Genomic DNA, 22,187 nt, shown 5'->3' on the forward strand with positions numbered 1-22,187 from the left:
GATTGAAGACAGTTTAAGGGGACTGTTGGGCCTTTACGCTCTACTGAGTGTAATTCTAGTTTTTATATGGGACAACCCTACTGTGGGTGAATCTGTCATTTACAATCAAGACTCAAAAAACACTTTGGGGTTTGTGTAAAAAGGTTAATAAACATTTAGAATGACTTAAAATAATGTATTTTCTATATTAAGATGAGGACATTATTTTTATGATGTTTCTTAAGTCTTAAAATGTAATCACAAGTTAAGATTACAAAATTATTAATAAAGCTTTGTATTGAGCTGTGTTTATTCAATCCAACTTGAAATGTGTGTGTATTTGTGTGTGTGCTCAGTTCTTTTTCTTTAATCTCATTTGTTTTCCTCTTGACACATTCAGATTTAAATTTCAGTTTAAAAACAAACACGATTGTTCTGTCCTAAACAAGCTCGTCCATGAATAGTCACAGCAGATATGGGTCATCATTATTAGAAGCGCCCAAAAAAAAAAAAAACAGGCTGAAGCAGATCGAGGTCAGATAGGACAGCATTTTTAGTGGCCACTCTGCCAAACCACCGAAAATAAGAGGAGGGTGAAAAAAAACTGTCGACCCACAAACCAAATGTTTGTTTCCACAATTTTCCAACTTCCTGGCTCTTGACAGAAAAGTTTCTACAGGATAGTCAGAATCCATCTATTTAGAAGTCCAGAGTGAAACCCGAGGAAGAGCCGTTACCTGCCAGTACAGGCTAAAGGTCAATTCATACATGTTGTATTGTATTTGATTGAAGGGATTTTAATTCTGACTTGTGTTCGAGTTGCTGGAAACAAAAAAAAAAAAGGCTTGGTACCCTGCAGTTCATCTCACAGCTGAAAAAAGGAACTCGGCATTTCCATTTTTTGTCTATAACATTATTGGCAGAATTTGACCTAGATAGATAGTCAGGATTTTGACTGCCAGATGAAACCAATGTAATTAGACTGACAGATTCCTCAGGGCATATTTTTTTAGATACGGGACAACATGTGGGATTTTAGAAAGTTAAAACATGACACTGTTTTCAGTTTGAGTTGAGCCATGAGGAAAAGTAGCATTTGTAGAGTTATTGTTATATGAATGTGGATTATTAAAACCGGATTATTAAAACTCTTTCAGATTAGATGATAGTAAAGTCATAAATTCTTGCTTTGTTGTGGCTGAGATACATTAGAGACTTTACTTTGTTTCACGACCAATAACTGCTTTTTTAACGTCTACAAAGGAGGTTTTATTTTCAACCCTGTCACATCTGTGTTCAATTTGGTCCAAATAAAATCTCGATCTAGTGAATTCAAATGTGGTTTCATAAGTGGACTGTTGGGCCTTGAAGGAAGTATGTTCCCTACTGACTGCCATTAGTTATATCTTATTTAAAGAGAACATTGTTGTATTAAAAACACGATCAGCTAAAGGAAAGAGACACTGGATAAAAAGAAGATCAATATTATAATATAATATCCTCATCTTAATGAGATCACCTAGACAACAATAGGGAGATATTACCATAGTAAACTTTAATCTGGGCTTTTACAAATCTGTTAATAGAAATATGTTGGAGGCCTGAAAGGTTTTGACCTCTATTTATGATGAGAAAATGAGGCCATTTCATATAAATCATTAGCAGTTAACAAACATAAGTGGTTAATAATGTTTTTTTGAGTCACACTCTCACGTTACATTAAGCACAGTGGTGAAGAGCAATCTCGAGTAGTTACACCAATCTAACTGCTGCTGCTGCGTTGTTGCAGATGCCAGCAGACGGCCATTTTTCTCTCACTGCTGCCATAGCAACAAGCTCAAAAAAAGAAGCCTGACCTGATGTTAATATGATTTGACAGGCAAGAATGTATGTGTGCATGTGCATGTGTGTGTGCGTGCGCATGCTTTATTGAGAGTATATACTTTTCTTGTGCGTGCATGCTCTCAACCACAGTCTGCACATTTCAGTGTGAAAGCGTGTTTGTGTTTGTGCGTAAAGCTCATTAACTCCTCAATGTGCCGTTGCGATGCCTCTTAGCTGAGTCTCAAACAAAAATGAGGGTGGAGAAAGTCCCAACACACACCCACGAGATTTCCATGACTGTGTATGGGAACTCTTTTAAAACTCTCTTTCGTGGAAAGACCTCATCGTCTCACATTTTTTTCATTGTATGAAGATTTTTTCCTCTGGCCCCAAAACACGAAATGACCTTAATACATCTGTGGGGGATTGATAGGGATGTTGATCAATAATTACCCCCAACCCACTCATGCACTCTCTTTTGTTCTCTGATTAATGAAGGACATGCCACAAGCTGCCAGTTTAGCAATATATTCTAATGCCTGTATCACAAAATCAGTTGAAGGTTGACTTATGTGATTCACTAACATTTGTGATCCTAAATAACCATTTTAGAACATTTAAACTGGATCTATAAGGTATATTGCTGTAATACGGGTCTTTACCAGGTGCTAACTTTGCATTTTCTGCCTTTGCAGTAGACTCACATCCTCCAGAAGTAGATCCCTCTGCAGTTAACCACAGTAACTAATCCAGGGAGTTTAATGCTGTGTTTACTGTCAGTCTAGCTCAGGCAACATAATTTCAGTAAAACCGAAGTTTATTTGGACAGCTACAGAAGGCTGGCGCTGCTTGTCCCAGTTAATGTAATTTTACAGGAGATTAGTTTACCAAATCTTTCAAATGGAGGTGACAAGAATAAAAGTGAGCATGGCCAAGAGTCACCGCAGAGAGAATGGAACTGGCTCTGTTAACCCCAATCATCAGCTTGTTCTTGTTCATGAGCAGTGACAGAAAATAAACATGAGCGGAAATACAACTAAAAACCTGACATCTCCCATATTTCATTGTCAGTGTTAGTTGGGCAGTGGAACTGATTTTAGTTTGAACCACACCAAACTGCTCCCACAACAACTTATTTCTGAACTTCAGTGTATAAGTGGTCAAGAATTGATTTCTTTCTCCAGCAAATTTCAAGCTTTTCTTAATCTCTTTACATGATGTTATAATACTAAATTGAACTATTCTATGACCTTTGCAGCCCCTGTGTGACATGTGTGCCATTTTCCAGAGTCCAGGTAAGCCAAACATGACAAAATTACCCAGCCAGCTCTGCATCAATGCTGTGTCCGGTGTCCTGGTCCTGTTGATCCTGTTCGCTGATCAAAATGCAATTTGGTAAATTAAAGGGTGATCAAGGAGATTAGAGGGACTGCAGACTGCAGCATCACAAGCTAACACCAAAACAGCCTCTCAGAAACAATAAAGAGCTGTTAAGTGATTGTTACCAGTGACTAGTTCTGTCATCAACAGCATTTTAAGATCAGAACCTCTTAACCCTCTGCCAAATTCAATTCGAGTCAAATCATCTGCTAAGACATCAACACAACCTCTGTGATTATCGAGACCAAATGAGACGAACGTATGTTCTCGTCTCACTTGGCTTTGCTAGAGGGCGTGTCAGACAAGCTGCTAAGCGGGTGGAAGTATTCTACTTCAAGATTTTGTTAAGGCCAAAACAATAACAACTTCGCTTCAACTACAGGGAACGATTACTGTAAAGAAAATGCTTTCAATAAGTAGCTATACTTTATTATTGTTTTCTTACAACAACCAATAGAAAAAACCTTTTGTTAATTATAAGACTTAATCCATTGTAGAGATTTTATTGATGGCAAGGTTTTCTACCTTTGCAAATGTTGGGGTTATTTACACAGCAATGTAATTTCCTCTGATTGATTGATGTTTGGGGATAACAAAGTCTTTAGCCAGTGTCTAGCTCCACTGTGGTTATAATTCTGTGAGAGATGAACTTTCATAACTGCAACATATTCAATAACATCGATTAAAATGTTGGGTGCTAATTGTTATTTTCTCCCTGACCGCAATTTGCAGTGTAGCTGAAATTCAGAGTTAAAATGAAGAATGAATCTCCTGTATCTTTCTTCCAGTGATAAGCGTAGAAACCTGTTCTCCAAAACGCAACATTAATGGAATGTACTCCAGACAAATAGATAATTGACCTTGACCTGTGCAGGAACCTAATTATACCACTGAGGATTTATGGAGACAAGAAGAAATGTCAAATGACAGAGGTATCGTATCCTGGCCTGTGCACCCCTCCACTAACATATGCTGCTAACCCAGTATATAAAATAACTCAATATACATAAACAATTGCTATGGTCCTTTTATAGTAGCCTTACATCATGACTAGAGCATTACCCAGAAGACATCGGCATATATAAGATGAAATACAGGGATACTTATTCCATCCTCCCATTCCTTATCTATGATCTGATCCTTATTGTAAAACCCTCTGGTATATATATGTATAAATATTTTTTTTGTGTTCCAACCAGAGTGCTCTCTTTAAAATAGAGCATCAGAGCATCAGATTGGATTCCAGCAGGAGTTAATCAGAAATGCTGCATGGTGCTCAAAGATGACATGCTTTATAAGCAGGGTGGAAATAACCATCAGCCTCCAGCCTCTAACAAAGTGCTGGCAAATTGTGACAGAAACTCGTACGTGAATCAACCAGCCACCTTGGCAGCCACCACATATTTGGATTCTGAAATGCATTGAAAGTGGTCAGTCAGCTCGGCAACACATTTGTGGTCAAAATGGTTCTTTACTCATGATCTAATACAAAGTGCCAATCACAAACCTGCGGCTAATACCAAATCTAACAAGATCTGTCTCTCCAAAGGGTGTGAGGATGATGTTTCTTTGGGCAGAGCCAGACAGATATGAACGGAGCTGGACAGAGTTGAATCACGGGTCAGCTGCACAAGACAACAATTGGATACTGTAAACTGAGCAGGCATGGTGGTAGATCTGCTTGGAATGATTTGACAGACTCCCTGCTGGGGTCTGTCCGGTCACTATAGTGTCACAGCAGATGAGTGTTGGTCATGTGCCCAGAAGCAGATAGTAGCCCTGCTGGATTCCTGCTGGATTGAGGTTCAAGCTCTTTTATCTGAACTACAACGAATTACTGTCCATGTCAAGGCACTCCTTCCATGCCATTCTATCAAAAAACTCAAAAAATCTGTATGTCTGTACGTCGCTCACGTATCTTAATAACTATTTACTGTAAATATTAATCTTATTGGCATTACACTTGGCACATGTATTGTTCCGGGCCCAAGGGAGTGCAGTGACGAATTTAACAAGATTTCAGGCAACCAGCGCTCTGTAGTGGCGTCATTGGTTTTGTTTATCACATCAGCACATTCACAACAAAGGGTGCATTCAAGACAACGGCAACTACAACTGATTATCCACTTCTGCGCATTGAATAGAGCTCCATCAAACTTTAAATAAACAGGTGAACAGCACTTTGTGCAGCAAAGGTGGTGCAGCTCCAGGTTTCTGTGGACTGAGTCCCTGGTCTTTATTTTCCACGTCAATTAGTGCAGGACACTTTTTTAGCATCAACAGTGGAACAAACTGAAAGCAGCAAATGTCTGATTAATTGTCCCATTAAAGAATTTACTGTCATATTTTCGGATAATCTCTGTAACCATTTCTTCACATGTGCAAGCAGCAGATGTGCTTGTATTTGATGTCAGGGGAAATGAGCTGTCAAATTCCTTAAAAACTCAAAAATTGGAAACACTCTTATCATAAATTCTGCTAATTTAATTCACTTAACAGCAAACGTCACTCATTTGCAAATTGCGGATTCAATTTGTTCTACATATTTAGCAAAATCTAACATAATGTGCAGGCACACGGACGATTTCTTTCATCCTTTTATCAACGCTTGCTTCTTCTCTCTGCTGCGTAAAATGTTTAGTAAGTCCTGTGCAAAAATAAATCCTTCTCCTGCTGGGTCAGACCATGATGAATCCCTGTTAAATTTGTTATATATGCTATTTTTCCATGCTGCAGTCTTTTTATGTTGTCTCTGTTGGGTGTGTGCATTCCTACTGAGAATCCATTTCAAAATACCAAAGATTTTGGGGTGTGTAATCCCACTTTATGATAATTACCAGGATGTGTCTACACTGGCTGTATTCTTGAAAGCAGACAAATACCCATGATGAATGATATTTATGCTGCCACCAGCCCAGTCAGACTTATTTATTCATTCTAACATATGATTACTGTTATTACTTTTCATGAAGTCTGAAAATCGTGTGAATTAGTATTATCATTAACTGCATTTGAGCAGTTTGTACAAAGCAATTCAAGACAAGTACATTTCAATTCACTTAAGAGGCTGTTATTATAGGATTAAAAGCTCAGTCATTGCTGTTTATTTGCAATGTCACTGCAGTTTATCACCGGTCCATCATCTCAAGACTGGGACTGATAAGTGTACACCTCTCAATGAAGCACAGTAATTTCTCATCACGTCAAACAGGCTTGGTGGTATTTGGTATTATATGTTCGATCATGTCTAATAACTCTGTGGTCTTTCGCTGCAATGCTGTAAATTGTCATAATATACCATGAGAGGCTTGTCAATTAAATATAAAGTGGATGCTCTCATGAGCCAGAGGAAGAAAAAAGCAGAAAGAATCCAAGATCAGAAATTCAGCGAGTCACTGCTGCGAGGATTCATTTCTCTTCTCTTTTTTCATCAAATATTACTAAATCAGAATATCCTCCACTTCACCTCTGCAATATGGAGTTTTACACATTCCCTGTGAAGCCGTGCCTCTGGTTTGAAGTGCTGACACCTGAAGTAGGCTGACGTGTCCTCACCAGTCACTCCCTCTTATCGTGAACACACAGGCAGCTTCCTCACACAGCAGACTGGACCAGCACTGCCACTTTTAACCTCCCTCCTCAGACTAGTGCTGAGGTGTTTTCATGTGTCTGCCTCACCGTGATTCAAAATGAATTAGTCCTCTCTATGTACTACAACGAATGCACTGGTGCTGTGAGTTGCACAGCGAAGGACTGTCAGATTGTGGAAGACAGACTACTGCGTGAATTAGCAGGGCAGGAAGTGAACCCATTTGCCCACTGGCAAGAACGAAGTTTATCACAAGAACGTTGACAGTGCGCATTTTCTTCTAGGGATGGATTCTCTGGCAGTTGGTGGGATCAAATATCCTCACTATGACGTCAAACTGAAGTAAAATGCAGTTTGGTTTGTTGTAGGTAAGAATGTGATGCAGCAAGAAACAATCACAACACACAAAGTGTTATGGTCGTCAGGAGAGAAATGTTGATCAATCAAAAGCTCTGTCTCTTCATCCAGATCTGTGCCAAACTTTTATGGTTTCATTCTTGGCCAATGTCCCATCCTTCCACCAACTTTAATGGAAAACGGATTTCAGGAAATGTAATCCAAAATTAAAAAATCTGTAACCGAGTGTTAAGAAAGATTAACATAACAGGAAAACTTTCCCACAATGATTCAGATCAGTGTGACAGCCTCCTTCAGATGCAACCGGAGCTCTGAACAATGGCTGGTAGCTTTCCAAATTGCAGAGCAACAAATCCACCACCACCCGCTTGGACATAGCTCATGGTAATTTCCAACCCAGTAAATAATTGAAGAGGAAGTACTCCGATCCCAAACTCTTGAATCAGCGGCAGCGGATCTGCACCCTCAGTCCTGGAGTGAACTGGAGGACACATATTCCGCTTCGTTCACCATTTACTTGAGGAAATTCACAGTATATATATATTTTGGTCATAAAAAATTTACAAAACACTGTGAGTGCAGATAATTAAAAAACATATTTTAGCAAATCTCTATTTAAGGGGATATTCAGGCCCAATGTTGATTTCTGTCATTATCACTGGCATTATAACAAACCTGTTGACGATGCCAAGTAGGTCATTGTTAAAGCCAACCAGTGTCAAAATGCGCTATTTATTTTCAGCACATTTTTAATGTTACTGCCAGATGGTTGCTGCACACAGCGCTGTACAAGGACTCATAAGTGAGTTTAACAACCACAGTAAAAGTATTAAGAAAAATACAATACACAATATCTTTGGTCCCAAATATTTAAACGAGATCCAGCTGGCACTCAAAACAAACTCTAATTGATATTTGCCAGTGTTTTCCTGACCCAGGTCAGTGTTTAGGCATTACAGTTTATTGCTTCGATTAGCTTTTTTCTAAGTGTACTTCTCCCTCAGCTTGCCAGGTCATGCATTATTCAGAGTGGCTGCTCTGACATACAGAGATTAAACCGACTAAAATAAATCTATTATTGCTATAATTTGATGTTGCCTTGTTATGAGGATGCTCTGGCTCGGTGCTGCTGAGTGATTCACTCACACGTGGCACCACACTGCCATCATGTGGCTGTTGGAGAGCACATGGCTGTAACTGTTCTGTGTTGTCCACTGGATTCTGAAGTTTCCCAGTGTACTGGGTCTTTATCTCTTTCTGCGTCTTCAACCTTGTTTGTTCTGGACTTTCTGACTTTTTAGTTTAGACTGAACCATGAAAATAGGTTTGACATTTCAGTCGAATCAAAAGAAGTGGTCTCTGTCCAGATCAAGCTGAACCATGGTTTGTATCTTTTCCAGAGTGAAAACACTTATTTGGATACTTCAGACCTTGGGACAAATTCCAGGAAGTTGAGACGGCATTGAACAACTGAATATTATGTCTCCTCCTCCTGTTTATTCAAAATGGCCTTTGTCTGGTTTCCTACTGTTTGGTTGTCCAAATGTGTGTTTGTGTTTTATGGTTATTTTATTGTTTCGTTTTTAACAACTGTGCTTTTGTGAAGCACTTTGTGACTTTTCTCTGTGAAAGGTGCTTTATCAAATAGACATTTCTTACGTAATTTCTGACTCAAATATAAATGTATTTAAATATTTCATGTTACGTATATTTTTTAGCTGAGATAGGTTATTTATGCGAAGCAAATACCATTGTCCCCAAACAATGGTTTAAAGTAGTGAGAGTAAAACAAGTGAAGTGTTAACTGTACTGTTTATAAGCCTCTTGGCATTTGTTTTTTATCCTGTGAGACAGTTTCCACTGAAGAGCGGCTGTTTTGTGCAGTGTAATGTAATAACATGGCAAATTATGGCTGATCAATGGTGACAATGGCAGTGGCTGTGGGAAAACTTGGTCACAGCAAGACCTTCTTTGACATATGTCTGTCAGCTGAGGAGATTTTCCAGGAAGTGCAGCCAACCCACATCATGAATGTTGTCTGGATCTGTGGGACAGTGTTTCCAAGCACTGTCCATTTGGTCTGAGGAATACTCATACTGTTTTTATAGTACACTCAATACCTTGTATACAGCTATAAATGTCTTTTCTTATTTATGACTGTCCTGACTCGAGCGGCCTTATAATTTTTAAATTCTATCTGATTGCACTTTTCACCTGAGTAAAGTTTTTAATTTTGCAACTTTATTTGTGTTTTTACTCAAGAAAAATATACTTCTACTGTAACGATCAGGATGTTACATGGTGTGTTCACTGTGACGTCATCTCACTGTGTTATTTTGAACACCAGTGTGTTGTTGTAACATGTTACAGTGTGTGTGTGTCTGCAGACTGTGTTGTAACATGACACAGTGTGTGTGTGTGTGTGTGTGTGTTTCTGCAGACTGTGTTGTGACATTATGCAGTGTGTTTGTGTGTGTTCTTTTACAACTAGCTTTTTGTGTTAGGATTAGGTTAAGGTTAAGGGTTAGGCATTTAGTTTGGATGGTCAAGTACAAACGTGTGTCAGTGTGTGTGTGGGGGAGAGGGGGGGTGTATGGCTGGAGTCTGTTCTGGACACCAGTGCCACCGACATCACCGCTGACATCAGTCCGTCCAATGAGCAGAGGAGGGGGTGTCGGCTTCAGTCCTCACCGGAGAAAAAAACCATAACAAAGCAGCGACGACGAAACGGATGGAAATCGAGACGGACTAAAACAGAAAAGAGGTGAGATGTTCAATAAAGATAAAGATAAATAAGATGAAATGGACGGTGGAGCTGTTTATTTATCTCTGTGATGCAGAGCGATCTGATCTGCGCAGATCCGCCGTCAATTCGCGACAAATCTGAATTAAACGCTGGATCCTCCCTGGGGACAGCGTTTGAGGACAATAGAATAACAGAGTAAACAAACATATCGTTCGATGGTCGTCAGAGAGAGAGAGCGGGGGGGTTGTGGTCGTGTTCCCGCGGCCGGGACGTCGTGTTCCCGGCTGAGGCTCAGCAGCAGCATGGCGGTCTGAGCCGTTGTTATCCGTGTTGTGTTCACGGACACGAGATCCTGCTCCTGCATCGTCTGTGGTTTCACAGATATTCTCATTATCACCGTGATCACCTGCTCGCACTGTTTAGTGTTAGCTGTTAGCATCAGCTGCTGCAGTGGCCTAACACCAAGTACCACTAGGAGAGATTAAAAATACTCCATTACCACCACAAGTACTGCATCCTCCGTCATGATCCTCTCAGAGTACCTGAATACTTAATTTCCATCTGGAAAGTGTTTGGCACAAGTAGTAGAAATACCAAAAAACTCTATCAGTTGCTTATATGTCAAAGTAGTGTGTAACCATTTATTTCAAACTAAACTGTGTTGTATTTATGAGCCCATGAGAAGTTTTTAAAGGATTAAGAAATACAGTATGTCCTATAGAAATGTAGTCGAGTAAACTCAGTAAAGTACCTCAAGATTGTAGTTAAGTTATTGAGTACAAGTACTTGGATATTCTGACTATACTATAGTGAACAATGACTTGTTTTATCTATTTTTGCTTGGTCTAAATACAGATAGTCATTTTATTTTGATAAAGAGTAAAGGTTTAATAAATAATAAAACAATATATGATTATCAATATGCTGTGTATGAACTTCCTGTTGATTGACTGATCAGCGAATCATTGAAGGGCTGCATCCAAATATACTAAACTAAAAGTATATTGTATGTTGAACAGCCCATTTTGGAATAGTCCATATTACTACATTATTGTAATTACACATATATTAATGTGTAACCCTCTTTACTGTTGCATGTACATTGGGTAGGTTATGAGACAGTATTAACTTTCTACCTCTGAATACTACAGGTGATTTAACCAAAACATGCAGTGGTAGAAAAATAATGTTAACTTGCTAACACTGTGTAATTAATGGTATGGTCACTTTTGAAGGATACTACACAAGTGCAAGGATAAAATTGTAGAGAAATTCAGCAACAGTTGTATTCTATGATTCTATCATCAGCGCACTTGCAAGTTCAATAGAACAGAATTATTTCTGAGGTATAACAGCGGAAGTTCTCAAAACTTTGAAAGTGCACCGTGCAGTTGATTAGTTACTGGAATCTGTCCAGGTCCAATTTTACATTCAAATGGCTACCTGGCATGTGGTTTGTCAGCACACCCTGCTCTACCCCTATGCCTGCTCCTCTCTCTCCCTCTCTCTGTTCACACCATCTTTTGTGTTGTGTACAGACAGCTGCAGCAATGGGCAAGTCCCAGTCACACTTCGCCAAACACAAAGACGAGAGCCAGGACGCGCTGACGAGTAATGGCGAGTACAGAGACGGTCAGACAGAAGAGGACGGCAAAAATGGAGACGTGTCTCAGTTCCCCTACGTGGAGTTCACTGGCCGGGACAGCGTAACGTGCCCCACATGTCAGGGCACTGGCAGAATCCCACGAGGTAAAACTTTCTAGATATGAGCAATTAATGTCTAGTCTATTGGGAGGAGTGGATGGTTTATCACAAGCACAAAGGTTCAGACAAACAATTGCAGAACAAGTTCACTCAGGTGTAATTTCATTTAAACTGTCTAATACTTCAGTTGTCTGTACAATCTCTTTACTGATGCTTCTCCCTTAATGCTGTAACATGGCAACCCTCCCTGCTGTGGGATAAAAAGTGATCCTCTTTATCTGTCAATCGCCTTTATCGGTTTTAAGACTATATAAAGAGCAGTGCACTTTAAACCCCTGATTCATTCTCAAAGATTCTGGGACGTGATGATAGAAAACTACAAGACACGTTTATACGTACGAAACTAGCGTCAGTGTGTGATGCTTTATAATTAAGGTATATTTCAAGAGGCAAAGGATCTCGGGCATATGGAAATTACTCTGTTGGCTTGAAGACACTTTGTTACCAAGCTAAGGTTTCATTTGCACAAGTGTAGAGGCCTCTAACAGCTCAATGTTTGCATTCAATTCAGCCTTTGAATGGGTTCATATGTCCGACTCACTCAGTGTCACAAGAAATCAAAATGCATGTATTTCCAAATATAATATATATAATCAATTAGAATCCATTATAATAATGAGAAAAAAGGGGAAAAATGGGGTTTCTTTAGGTGATAGACCTTTTCCAAATTTACAGACAAAGTTAAGAGTAATTTAAATGTTAAACATCCATTGTATTTCATCTCAAGTCTTATTATAATATGACAAATCATCGAACCCAGGAGCTTAATAATCAATGCATGAAATGGTTCAGAATAAATCATTGATAAAATTATCTATTATTTGAAAGTAAGTAGAAAAAGTCAACCTAACAATACAGCTGTTGGCTAAGATTCTTCCTCTCTGAGTTCTACAACAGTCTTAAATGGTGCAAAACTCCCAACCTGCTCCTGACTCACTCCGATAGTAAAGTGACAGCTTCTCCTTTTTTTATAATAACTCAACAGGTCAAGAGAATCAGCTGGTGGCTCTGATTCCATACAGCGACCAAAGGCTCAGGCCAAGCAGGACGTAAGTCAGCACGCACTGTGCTTTTAGAGATAAACTGTGTTAGCTGTCTGTATGATGAAACTGTACAAACACGCAGTAGCGTGTTAAACTCTGAAGTCATCAGCTGGTTTCAGGGTCCCACTTCTCTTTCTCCTCTCCTGCAGAAAACTATATGTCACAATATCGGTGGCTCTTTGCCTGCTGCTGTCAGGTCTGGCTGTTTTCTTCCTCTTCCCTCGCTCCATTGATGTATCCTACGTGGGAGTGAAGTCTGCCTACGTCTCCTATGACCAGGACAAACGAATCGTCTATCTCAACATAACAGTAAGATTGTATAGTTTGGCAACACAATGCTGCATTTCATGAGGATCACAATAAACTAAACTCAGGGCTTGAGACTGATGGTGTCCCATCGTCCTGGGGAGAACAGACATTTCAATGTAATACACGTGTTCAACTAATGGCGAGTCAATCTCAGCTGATTTCACTCTGTTTGTAACGTAATCAAGTCATTTATTACAACAAAATTTACTGGACAAACTGACACATGATTTTCAGTGTGATAAGAACTACCTAAAAAAATAGAAACCATCATTGGGAAAGGTTTATTTGATTGGTACTTTTTAGTTTAGCATCACTTTTGGGGAGATGTCCTGTTGTCTAAAGTATATTTGTCAGAACTGAAGAGCACTTAGCAGCTAAAAGTTTCCCTCCTTAGATTCACTCTATGGCCATAAACATGACTGATAATGAAGAATAATGTTGCTCTGTGTCTTATACATGTGTATGTAAGCCACTGTTTGCAGACTAGTTCATCATATTAAAATATAATGCGATGATAATAATGTCAGTGTTGTGTCTATAGCTTGTTTCTGCTGCCCACAAGAAGCCACAAAAAATCTTATACCCAAGTTTTTCCTTCTTCTGTTCTGCTGCCAGAATCTAAAACTGTATTTCCTTTTTCACATAGAACACTCTGAAGATCACCAATAACAACTACTACGCCATATCTGTGACCAACATCACTGCACAAGTGCAGTTCTCCAAGACGGTGATAGGGAAGACCAAGTTTAGCAACAGCACAGTGATCATACCACTGGATGAACAGCAGGTGGGTTGGAACACTTCTTACTACGAACACAGTAAGAAAACGAATTATTTCTGTCTCAGTTTCATAGAAGTGAAGGAAGTAAACTTCTGATCCACATTTGACTGCATCATGTGAAATGCACACAGCAGCTCCTTGTTACCCCCACAGTCACAAAACCAAGCAGACCTTGTCAGATTTACCTCAGACTTCAGAGTCATGTGACTGCTCTAAAATATATCAGTTTAATAACCATACTTCATTCTCAAATGTTTAATAAATTGTTTTTGCAGATCGACTACACGGTCCCCACCACCATTGTTGATGAGAAGAGTTATATGTTGTGAGTATTTCACTTATAAGTCCTAAAGAATTTACTATTGACACTTTTTCATTTCATTTTCATGATAATCATTTTCAATCTGAATCTCCGTTCTTTCAGTGACTACTGCACTTTGCCAACCATTAAAGTTCACAACATAGTGGTCATGATGCAGTAAGTATGACCTTTTAAATTAGTTAGTATGACTGTTAGCATCTTATTTATTGAGTCATGTGAAGGAGCATCAGTTGATTTGATCATGTTAAAGGATCCGCACCAACATTTTGAGTCATTGCTGACTCACACTACATCTTTCCACCAACTGGTAATCTGTCCAGTTGGTTTTTGCGTAATCTTGCCAACAAACAGACGAGTGAAAATACTACTTAAACTGCACCAACCCTCCAGAGAAAAAATATATTCTACTGAAGCTCCAATCCTGACAGAAATTTTAACCGACAAACTTCCTGAATGACTCAGCACATCTCACTTTATTGTTTTCTGTTCATTAGTTAAATGTGTGGTTATTTTTCAGGGTGACGGTGACGGCAACGTACTTCGGACACGCGGAGCAGGTCTCCCAGGAGATGTACCAGTATGTGGACTGTGGTGGGAACACCACCTCCTTGCACGGGCATGTGCAGGTCTACCAATAAGGCAAGCAAGAGACCCCGGTGTCACACACTGCTGTAACTAAGGTTCTCAGAGATCGACTGGGATGACTTCCATGTAGGGAATTCTTGCACAGTGTCAATGGATAACTGAACAGCAACATATAATTTCTTAAATTTGTCCCAGTGGCTCATCCATTATTAAATTCCAAACCACTTTTTTCCATCCGCAGGTCAGATATGATGTTAAGAGGGGGTATTTTGTGTAACTTTTCAAAGAGGATGTCAAAGCAGATTAATTTACCTTCCTCAGACAGTTTTTCAGGATTAACCTGGAGGGTTGTCGTCAACCTCCACCCTGGTGCCAGCAAAGTAGAGCGATGTAATTTAATATTCACATCAGTGGAAGGAATTCCATTGGTTTCAGATATGATGCACTTTAGCTCGTTCCTTATCTACAGAAAGTAATATGAATGTTGAATGAATATGACAGGAATGCTATGATTGCTGTCGCGCCCTTATATTCTATACCCCCTTTTGATAAAGAATACAATAACTATGATGTTGGAGGGACTTGACTTTTTTTGGGCACAGTATAGAACCACTCTCTTCTTCTGCCCTCTTTTCATGCCTTCCTGCTGCAGTTTTTCTCTTTTTTCAGTAAAATCTTATTCTTGATATTGTATAGTGCAATATGTATGATGTGTCGTCTTTATTATTTGTTCTTTATTGTCAGTTTGAGTACAGGGCTACAGTGCAGTACTACTAATAGTAGTAGTAGGAGTCATTTTTATGATTATGAGGGTAATTTAAAAACAAATGTGACAACTGTGAAGACCGACATCAACATATTCTGAAGGAATAATTGAAACCCATTGCCATTCAAGACAAAAAACTTTTACTTTTAAAAGGGATGATATTTTCAATCTCATGGGAAATGTGGGAGCATTACAGTGGATGATTAAATGCAGAAATGTGTAAATATAAAATATGTGCTTTCCTCCTGGCTTTAAAACACTTCCTATCCAAAGCTGTGTTTGGTTTGGTAATAACTTTTTCCCTTTAACAAGTTTTAATTTGGCTTCATTGCTGTATTAATCCAATCTGAAGCTCTTATCTTGTATTTTTCTTTGACTGCTAGTTTTTAATTCATGGTTTCTGTCTGTCACTTTTATAACGTGGTATTATTTGGATTGGCGGATGATTATATTTTACAGCATAGATTTAATGACTTCTTCCCCCTGCTAATAGGTTCTTGGTACTTTTACTCTTGTTGAGGGTTGAGGACAGACGATGTCCCACCATGTTAAGCCCTATGAGACAAATTGTGATCTGGGGTATACAAATAAAAAAACTCATGAATGCTTAAAACATGAATTTCTTCAAAGATCCAAGTTTCTGATCTAAGTTATCACACAGGTTATTCTGGCAGTTAATATGATTTCTAGTCAGCTTAAGAAAAGTGTAACTTTAGCTCCAACCCTTCCTCATATTTCACAACAGACACTGTATATGTTAACACATTATTGTTTCTGCCTAACATCACCTCAATGTCTTTGTGTTCTTAATGCATGAAGCTGAAAATAAAATCATGATCCACTGACAGTGTTTCCAGTTTCTTGTGTTCTCTTGTAATATTCTCTGCACACATTAGGTGGTGCTGAGTGCTCTACTAAATTACAATATCATTCACGTGGATAGTTCATCTGAAACGCAGTGCAGTAATGTAGTTTTAACTGCCAAGTAGTCCAAATACCTGAAAATTCTACTAAAAACTGTACTTGAGTAACTGTACTTTACTTTCCATGGATGCTAGATGATGATAAAGGATAATAAAATAAAGTTAATCTGCTCTGGACTTAATTGTTGAATAAATGGACAGAACAACTATCTGACCAACAACAACCACTGACTCACCACTAGAGGGGGGAAAAAAAGCCTCTAACTCCAGTGCATCAGCATCAAGAAACCATTCATATAATCTCGAGATATAATCCAGTAAATATCCACACACCGATGAGCCACATCCAAATTGTTTAGACTTTTTCATCGAATTATATTAAAAAATCAAGATACAGTTTGACTTTTCTTTTCATAGCTGTTAGAAAATTAAAAATAAAAGTTACCATCTATTGTTCAAATACACATCTAATCAAAACTATTTTTTAAGAGTAATTTAATTGCAGTACATCATCCTGGCCATATTGCACTGTATAACACTGTGTTACTCAGTATGAGCGTCTTGCTTAAAAGCACACGACGTCTTCTGCGATCACATCTGCTGGACTCATTAAAGCTCCAGTTCACTTCCTCTCTAAAGATCCAGGTCAGTGGTTTGGACCAGAGCTGAGATACATGTGGCCAAAACAATGAAAGAAAAACACACCTAGACAAAACCATCACATACACAACCACTGAACAAACGTATCCGTGCGTCTCCAAGGTATTTTACTTGCATCTCAAGTTCCATATGATGCACATTATTTAGATACATGTTTTTATTGTATGACACAAAATTTGATTAACATTCACAAATCTTTGACATTGAAGCACCAGCATTATCCATCAATGTCAATTTTTGCACTTTTTGTTGTTTAATATAAATCTGACAATATTCAGTTTTTACCATTGTTTATAATCTGTTATTATCTTGTGTCTTGGCTGTATTGTGTTATCATGTCTGCATTGATGTGCAAATGTTCACTTCTTTTAAATAGAAATGCTTTGTAATTAAATTATATTATGATTGATTATCATGTGCCAAAAATTCTGTATTGATTCAGCTTCCCTGCCCAGTCCAAAAAAAATCACTATTTGTTTGGATCTAAGCTGAGAAGACGCAGAGTCAGTCTGTCCCAGTCCAAGCTGGAAAATGAGTTTAAAGCTTTGCCTTTTCTGCCAAGACTGGACTCAGCCATGTTCAACAAACCCGTCCTTCACTGTGTTTGTGTGTGTTGCAGTCAATCCAAAAGATAAACTGTCTTGATTTTTATTCCAGCCTCTGAAGCTGCTTCTCTGCACTGGCTTACAGTGACAGAGCAGGAGAGGTGATTTAAAGTCTCGCCAATGGAAGTTAAAAGTTACAGGATGATGCTGTTTGGATGAACTGTCATTGTACATGATGGCACATCAGTAGCTACAGTGTGAGTTTGATTTTTGAGCAGAAGAAAAGTGAATCGTATGGAAAACAACTTTCCTTCAACTCCTACGTTTAACTGGAGAGAGGCTCAGTGGAGAAGCCACATCCGCTGCTGATTGGTTGTGTTATTGCCATTATAGTAGAACTTCCCCTCTCCCCATAGCTCATATAGGCCCAGCACTTCCATGTACAAGGAAATGGCTTTTCCACATGTGCTCTATATGAACACATGTCTTAACCCAGGCCTCACTTACTGAAAATAACACGCTGCCACACGCTTTAAACGCTGCTCGCTATGAATAATCACAAGTAATTTGAAGGAATTCATCTCAAACCTGTCTATGTAAAAACAATCTGCAGTTACATCAATGAAAATATTCTCCAATATTCTCCAGTAAAATCTTGACATACTGACAGTGTGTGAAAAAGAGTGAGGTGAAATATCTGTTTTCTTATAATAACATGTAATATAGCATAAATATAATGTATTTAATTACATTTCATTCAAATAATATAATGAAAATCAAATCAGTAGTATAATAATATAATAATAAAGCACCTGTACCGTAAGATCGTGAATAGACGCGCATCATCGGGAATTTTCAGAGTGCGGCTGTTGTGCAAAGTTTCGACTGTTTTAGCTTCAGCTAAGTTTAGCACATAAACTTGGACAGTGGCTTCTTCGTGACTTCAAATCGCTATCGTTACTTTATTGTTTAAACTTTATGAAACTTTATAAACCCGCTTTGTAACAGTGGCCCGTCGCTGTCCCATTCTTAATGAAACGACCGCGGTAGCTAGCTAACCTAGCTAACGTGGCGAGAGTTAGTTAGCTTAAACCGCTAAAGCTAGCGTTAGCTTCTTTCAGAGAAACCCTGAGTTTTAATAAACGGTGATAAATGTGTGAGGACATGAGGACACGAGGACATGAGGACACGTTCAAACCTCCCTCCACCTCCACCATCACCACAGGACACTGTTCCCGCTCCGCCCCGCCTTACCGGTGGCTGCCTCCGGCTCTGACCTGCCGGTGTCGCACTTTCCCCGCCTGAAGCTGCCGGGGCGACGTGGAGTTGTCTCGGTACTTTCTCCTCCATCTCCGTCCACTCGCCTGTCTCTGTCTGTCTCTTCCTCTCTCTCTCTCTCTCTCCCCGGTTCGGACACCTCCATCATGGGCTTCGCGGGTCTCGCCGGGTCGCTTCTCTCGCTCCTGGCCCTGGCCGGTGTCTGCTCCGCGGGCTCGGACGCTCCGCGGGGAGTCGCGGTCGGGTTCGTGTTCGACCCCAAAGCGACGTGCGAGCCTCCGTGTGAACACGCCGGGATCTGCATCCGCAACAACACATGCTTCTGCTCCAGAGGATACGAGGGGGAGACCTGCAAGTTCGGTGAGGATCTACATTTATCAAATATATTTAGTGTAAAACTCAAGAACAATTCTAAATGTGACCCGTGGAAACAAAACTACCGCAGTATAATGTGAATATCTGGGGTTGTGACAGTTGTTGTTGGACAATATTGATTTAAAAAAGAATAGTAGAGATTTGTTCAACCGACTTTTCACTATGATGTTAAGTGTTTATTCAATCTCCTGTTTATTTGTAGACTTTAACAGTCAAACAAACCAAAGAGCTTCTTTTATCCTTGTTATCGATTCGTTACCGATATTCACCAAATTCATTCATTAATTGTTTCGTCTGGAAAAGGTGACCTCTCCAGATTGATTGTTTGACAAAGCAATTGTCCAAATTCCAAATATGTTACGTGTGTAATCACATAAAACAAAGAAAAGCAGCAAATCATAGTATTTGAGGAGCTGGATGCAGCAAATGTTTGAGTCTTTTTGCTTGAAAATGAGTAATACAATACATTTGATCAATTTATTTACTGACCAATCCCTGCAGCTCTATATTATATTTCTCTTTAGTCTGTTTTCATGCAACATACATCAGAGCTGCATTATTTCATGTCAGGTCAAACTACTTGATGTGAAAATATTGATTAAAAGACATATAAGGCTCCTTTCCAAAATATTGCTGAGCACATTACTTGTGTTCATCACTAAACCTTCTGCAAAATCAACTTATTTAGATCATCCTAAATACTCTGTGGCTGAAACTATTACCAGCAGATGATATATCTCTTGTGTTCTCGTGTGAATGCAGCCAACTGTTATCCCAAATGTAAGAACGGAGGGGAGTGTCTTCGCCCTGGAAAATGCAGATGTCCCCCAGGATTCGGCGGAAGATACTGTCACAAAGGTACGCTGGTTTATTAGGAGTGAATTAAATACACAGTTGGTCCAGTGGTTGTTGACAAGATCATGGCCGTGTGATTTGGACGTTGTCGTGGATTAATTCAAAATCCGTCATAAATTAACTTTAAAGGCTGGATCCTGTATTTCTTTCTGCCTTGCAATAGGATATCCACACGTTCGCTCCATCACACGACTGTTGCTCTTTTACCAGACATTTATAACATCCTGTCAGAACGTACGGAACTTACATTATTCCACAAATTAAACTGCAGAAGTAGTTCTCAGTCAAAACTTTTCCACTGACTCAACCTTAATGTGCAATATAGTAAGTGAACCCTATGGTAAGGATGGCAGTATCAGGCTGTAGCTCTGCCTAGGTGGGGAAGTTTACATTAGACAAAGACATTTTGGCAAAAAGAAACATGTTATGGCAAAATAACAACAATCCTCGTACTGAGGAGAATTCTTGTGGGGTCTGATTGGGTCGTAAAATAAATCTGAGAGGTCAAAGACAAGGACCTGGACAGAAACCAGACCTTCTTACGATTTTCTGGTGAAGTTTTGGATCATTTGATCTCCTAGTGGTTTTAAAAGTAAAATTAAACCTAATAACCACGTAGGCATATGAATACTATGATGAGAAAGAGTCGTAAGTAGACATTGCTTCATTTCAGGGCTCGCAAGTCAAACAAGGGCAAATATGAAATGAATCCTGCTGAAAGACATATATAAGTATATTGTCGACATCACTGCTGACAGGTGTGATCCGTGTTTGTCTCTTGGCAGTGACGTGTGACGGAGGATGTTGGAACGGAGGGGAGTGCACTGCTGTCAACGGAGTGGCCAAGTGCATCTGTCCCTCAAGCTGGAGCGGCTCGAAATGCCAAGAGGGTCTGTTTATAACCGTATCTAATTACCCCGTTAACACCAAGGGTTAAAGTCTTTAAATGGAGCCTGTCTCTCAGCTGCAGCTCCTCATCAGAATGAGCCCACTAAAACATTTCTAAGGCTTTTGATGAGAAGTGATCCTCACAAGCATCTATCTGTGGCAGCGGTTATGAATGGCATTTTATAGCTTATTCATAATGGTCAAGATGTTCTTGGCAGTACATTTTTTTGCAAATATACTGCATCTAGAGGAGCTATGGACGCAGAACATTCACCGAACACAGTTCTGTCTCTGCCATGTCCCAACTCCGTATTACATAGCCATTAACGTTTATCTTCATCAGTAGCAGACTCAAACATGGTTCCTGGCATGCTGAGAATGTCCCTATCATTTGTTCCCCTGCAGCAAGTTGTCCTCAAGGCTGCAGGAACGGGGGAATCTGCGTGGCCCCAGGAATCTGCAGCTGTCCGGAGGGATGGCTGGGCGGTGCCTGCCACACTGGTGAGTTCAAACTGGTCCCACACACGGAGCACTCGTTACATACATCACTGAGCTTTACAACCATGAATTATCTTCTTCCTCTCCACCTGGTTCAACCTCTTTTCAGTTTGTTCGTACATTCCTGAGATCCCCAGAGGAACCCCCCATAAGTCCACCAGATAATAGTTTTCCCAAACTGACGAGACAAATATAAATTCTTACGTGTTTATTGAGGGGATTTTGAGTCAGCGATTTCCAGATGTGACATCAACCAGACTTTGTGGCCAGTTTCTGAATTTCAGTTGCAAACTCTCTTCCAATTTCTCAGCTTTTACAAATGATTTACACCCTTGTTTTTTTTTTTCTCTTGTCTGCAGCCGTGTGCACGAAGCCCTGCCTGAATGGAGGGAAGTGTATTTCTCCTGAAAAGTGCCGCTGTCGCCCGCCGTATTCTGGCCCTCGCTGCGAGGAGAGGAAGAATTCTCACTAGTGTGACTTGGTCCACAGGGCCCAATCAGGGACTCTGTGATTACTAGGAGAGTTAAATTTTTTTAGCTGCACATTGGTAGTTTTTACATTTTTTTCAACGATGTAATTCTTATTTTTTAATCCCCAAGCCTTTATTATATTCTTGTTTGACTGAGCAAACATGCTACATGTATGTACTTTACTGTGATTTGTGTCATTAAATAAATAAAATAGTTGATTGCATGAATCATTGAAGCTGATTTAAAAAAA

The 22,187-nt window shown here is 39.5% G+C and overlaps 2 protein-coding genes across 2 annotated transcripts; both read left to right on the plus strand.

Moving 5' to 3' along the window:
- The first annotated feature begins 9,749 nt into the window (after nucleotides 1-9,749).
- tmem106ba (transmembrane protein 106Ba) lies at nucleotides 9,750-16,290 on the plus strand. Its single transcript, XM_020103404.2, has 8 exons — nucleotides 9,750-9,893; nucleotides 11,414-11,624; nucleotides 12,625-12,688; nucleotides 12,832-12,991; nucleotides 13,638-13,778; nucleotides 14,048-14,097; nucleotides 14,197-14,250; nucleotides 14,612-16,290. Exons 2-8 carry the CDS (start codon nucleotides 11,426-11,428, stop codon nucleotides 14,730-14,732), a joined length of 789 nt encoding a protein of 262 aa, XP_019958963.2. The 5' UTR covers nucleotides 9,750-9,893; nucleotides 11,414-11,425; the 3' UTR covers nucleotides 14,733-16,290.
- A 2,707-nt stretch (nucleotides 16,291-18,997) lies between these two features.
- Nucleotides 18,998-22,160, plus strand: seraf (Schwann cell-specific EGF-like repeat autocrine factor). The gene is made up of 5 exons (XM_020103409.2): nucleotides 18,998-19,211; nucleotides 19,989-20,084; nucleotides 20,867-20,971; nucleotides 21,375-21,470; nucleotides 21,827-22,160. Exons 1-5 carry the CDS (start codon nucleotides 18,998-19,000, stop codon nucleotides 21,937-21,939), a joined length of 624 nt encoding a protein of 207 aa, XP_019958968.1. The 3' UTR covers nucleotides 21,940-22,160.
- Nucleotides 22,161-22,187: the final 27 nt, after the last annotated feature.

The sequence above is a fragment of the Paralichthys olivaceus genome, chromosome 13 (assembly GCF_024713975.1).
Source record: "Paralichthys olivaceus isolate ysfri-2021 chromosome 13, ASM2471397v2, whole genome shotgun sequence".
Taxonomy (NCBI): Eukaryota; Metazoa; Chordata; class Actinopteri; order Pleuronectiformes; family Paralichthyidae; genus Paralichthys; species Paralichthys olivaceus.

Bases quoted from the DNA above. Each gene is read 5' to 3' on its own strand.
- tmem106ba (XM_020103404.2), top strand. From the start codon at position 11,426: ATGGGCAAGTCCCAGTCACACTTCGCCAAACACAAAGACGAGAGCCAG. The intron at 12,689-12,831 runs GTAAGTCAGCAC...CCTCTCCTGCAG, and splicing joins AGGCTCAGGCCAAGCAGGAC to AAAACTATATGTCACAATAT. The intron at 13,779-14,047 runs GTGGGTTGGAAC...TTGTTTTTGCAG, and splicing joins TACCACTGGATGAACAGCAG to ATCGACTACACGGTCCCCAC.
- seraf (XM_020103409.2), top strand. From the start codon at position 18,998: ATGGGCTTCGCGGGTCTCGCCGGGTCGCTTCTCTCGCTCCTGGCCCTG. The intron at 20,085-20,866 runs GTACGCTGGTTT...GTCTCTTGGCAG, and splicing joins CGGAAGATACTGTCACAAAG to TGACGTGTGACGGAGGATGT. The intron at 21,471-21,826 runs GTGAGTTCAAAC...TCTTGTCTGCAG, and splicing joins GGGCGGTGCCTGCCACACTG to CCGTGTGCACGAAGCCCTGC.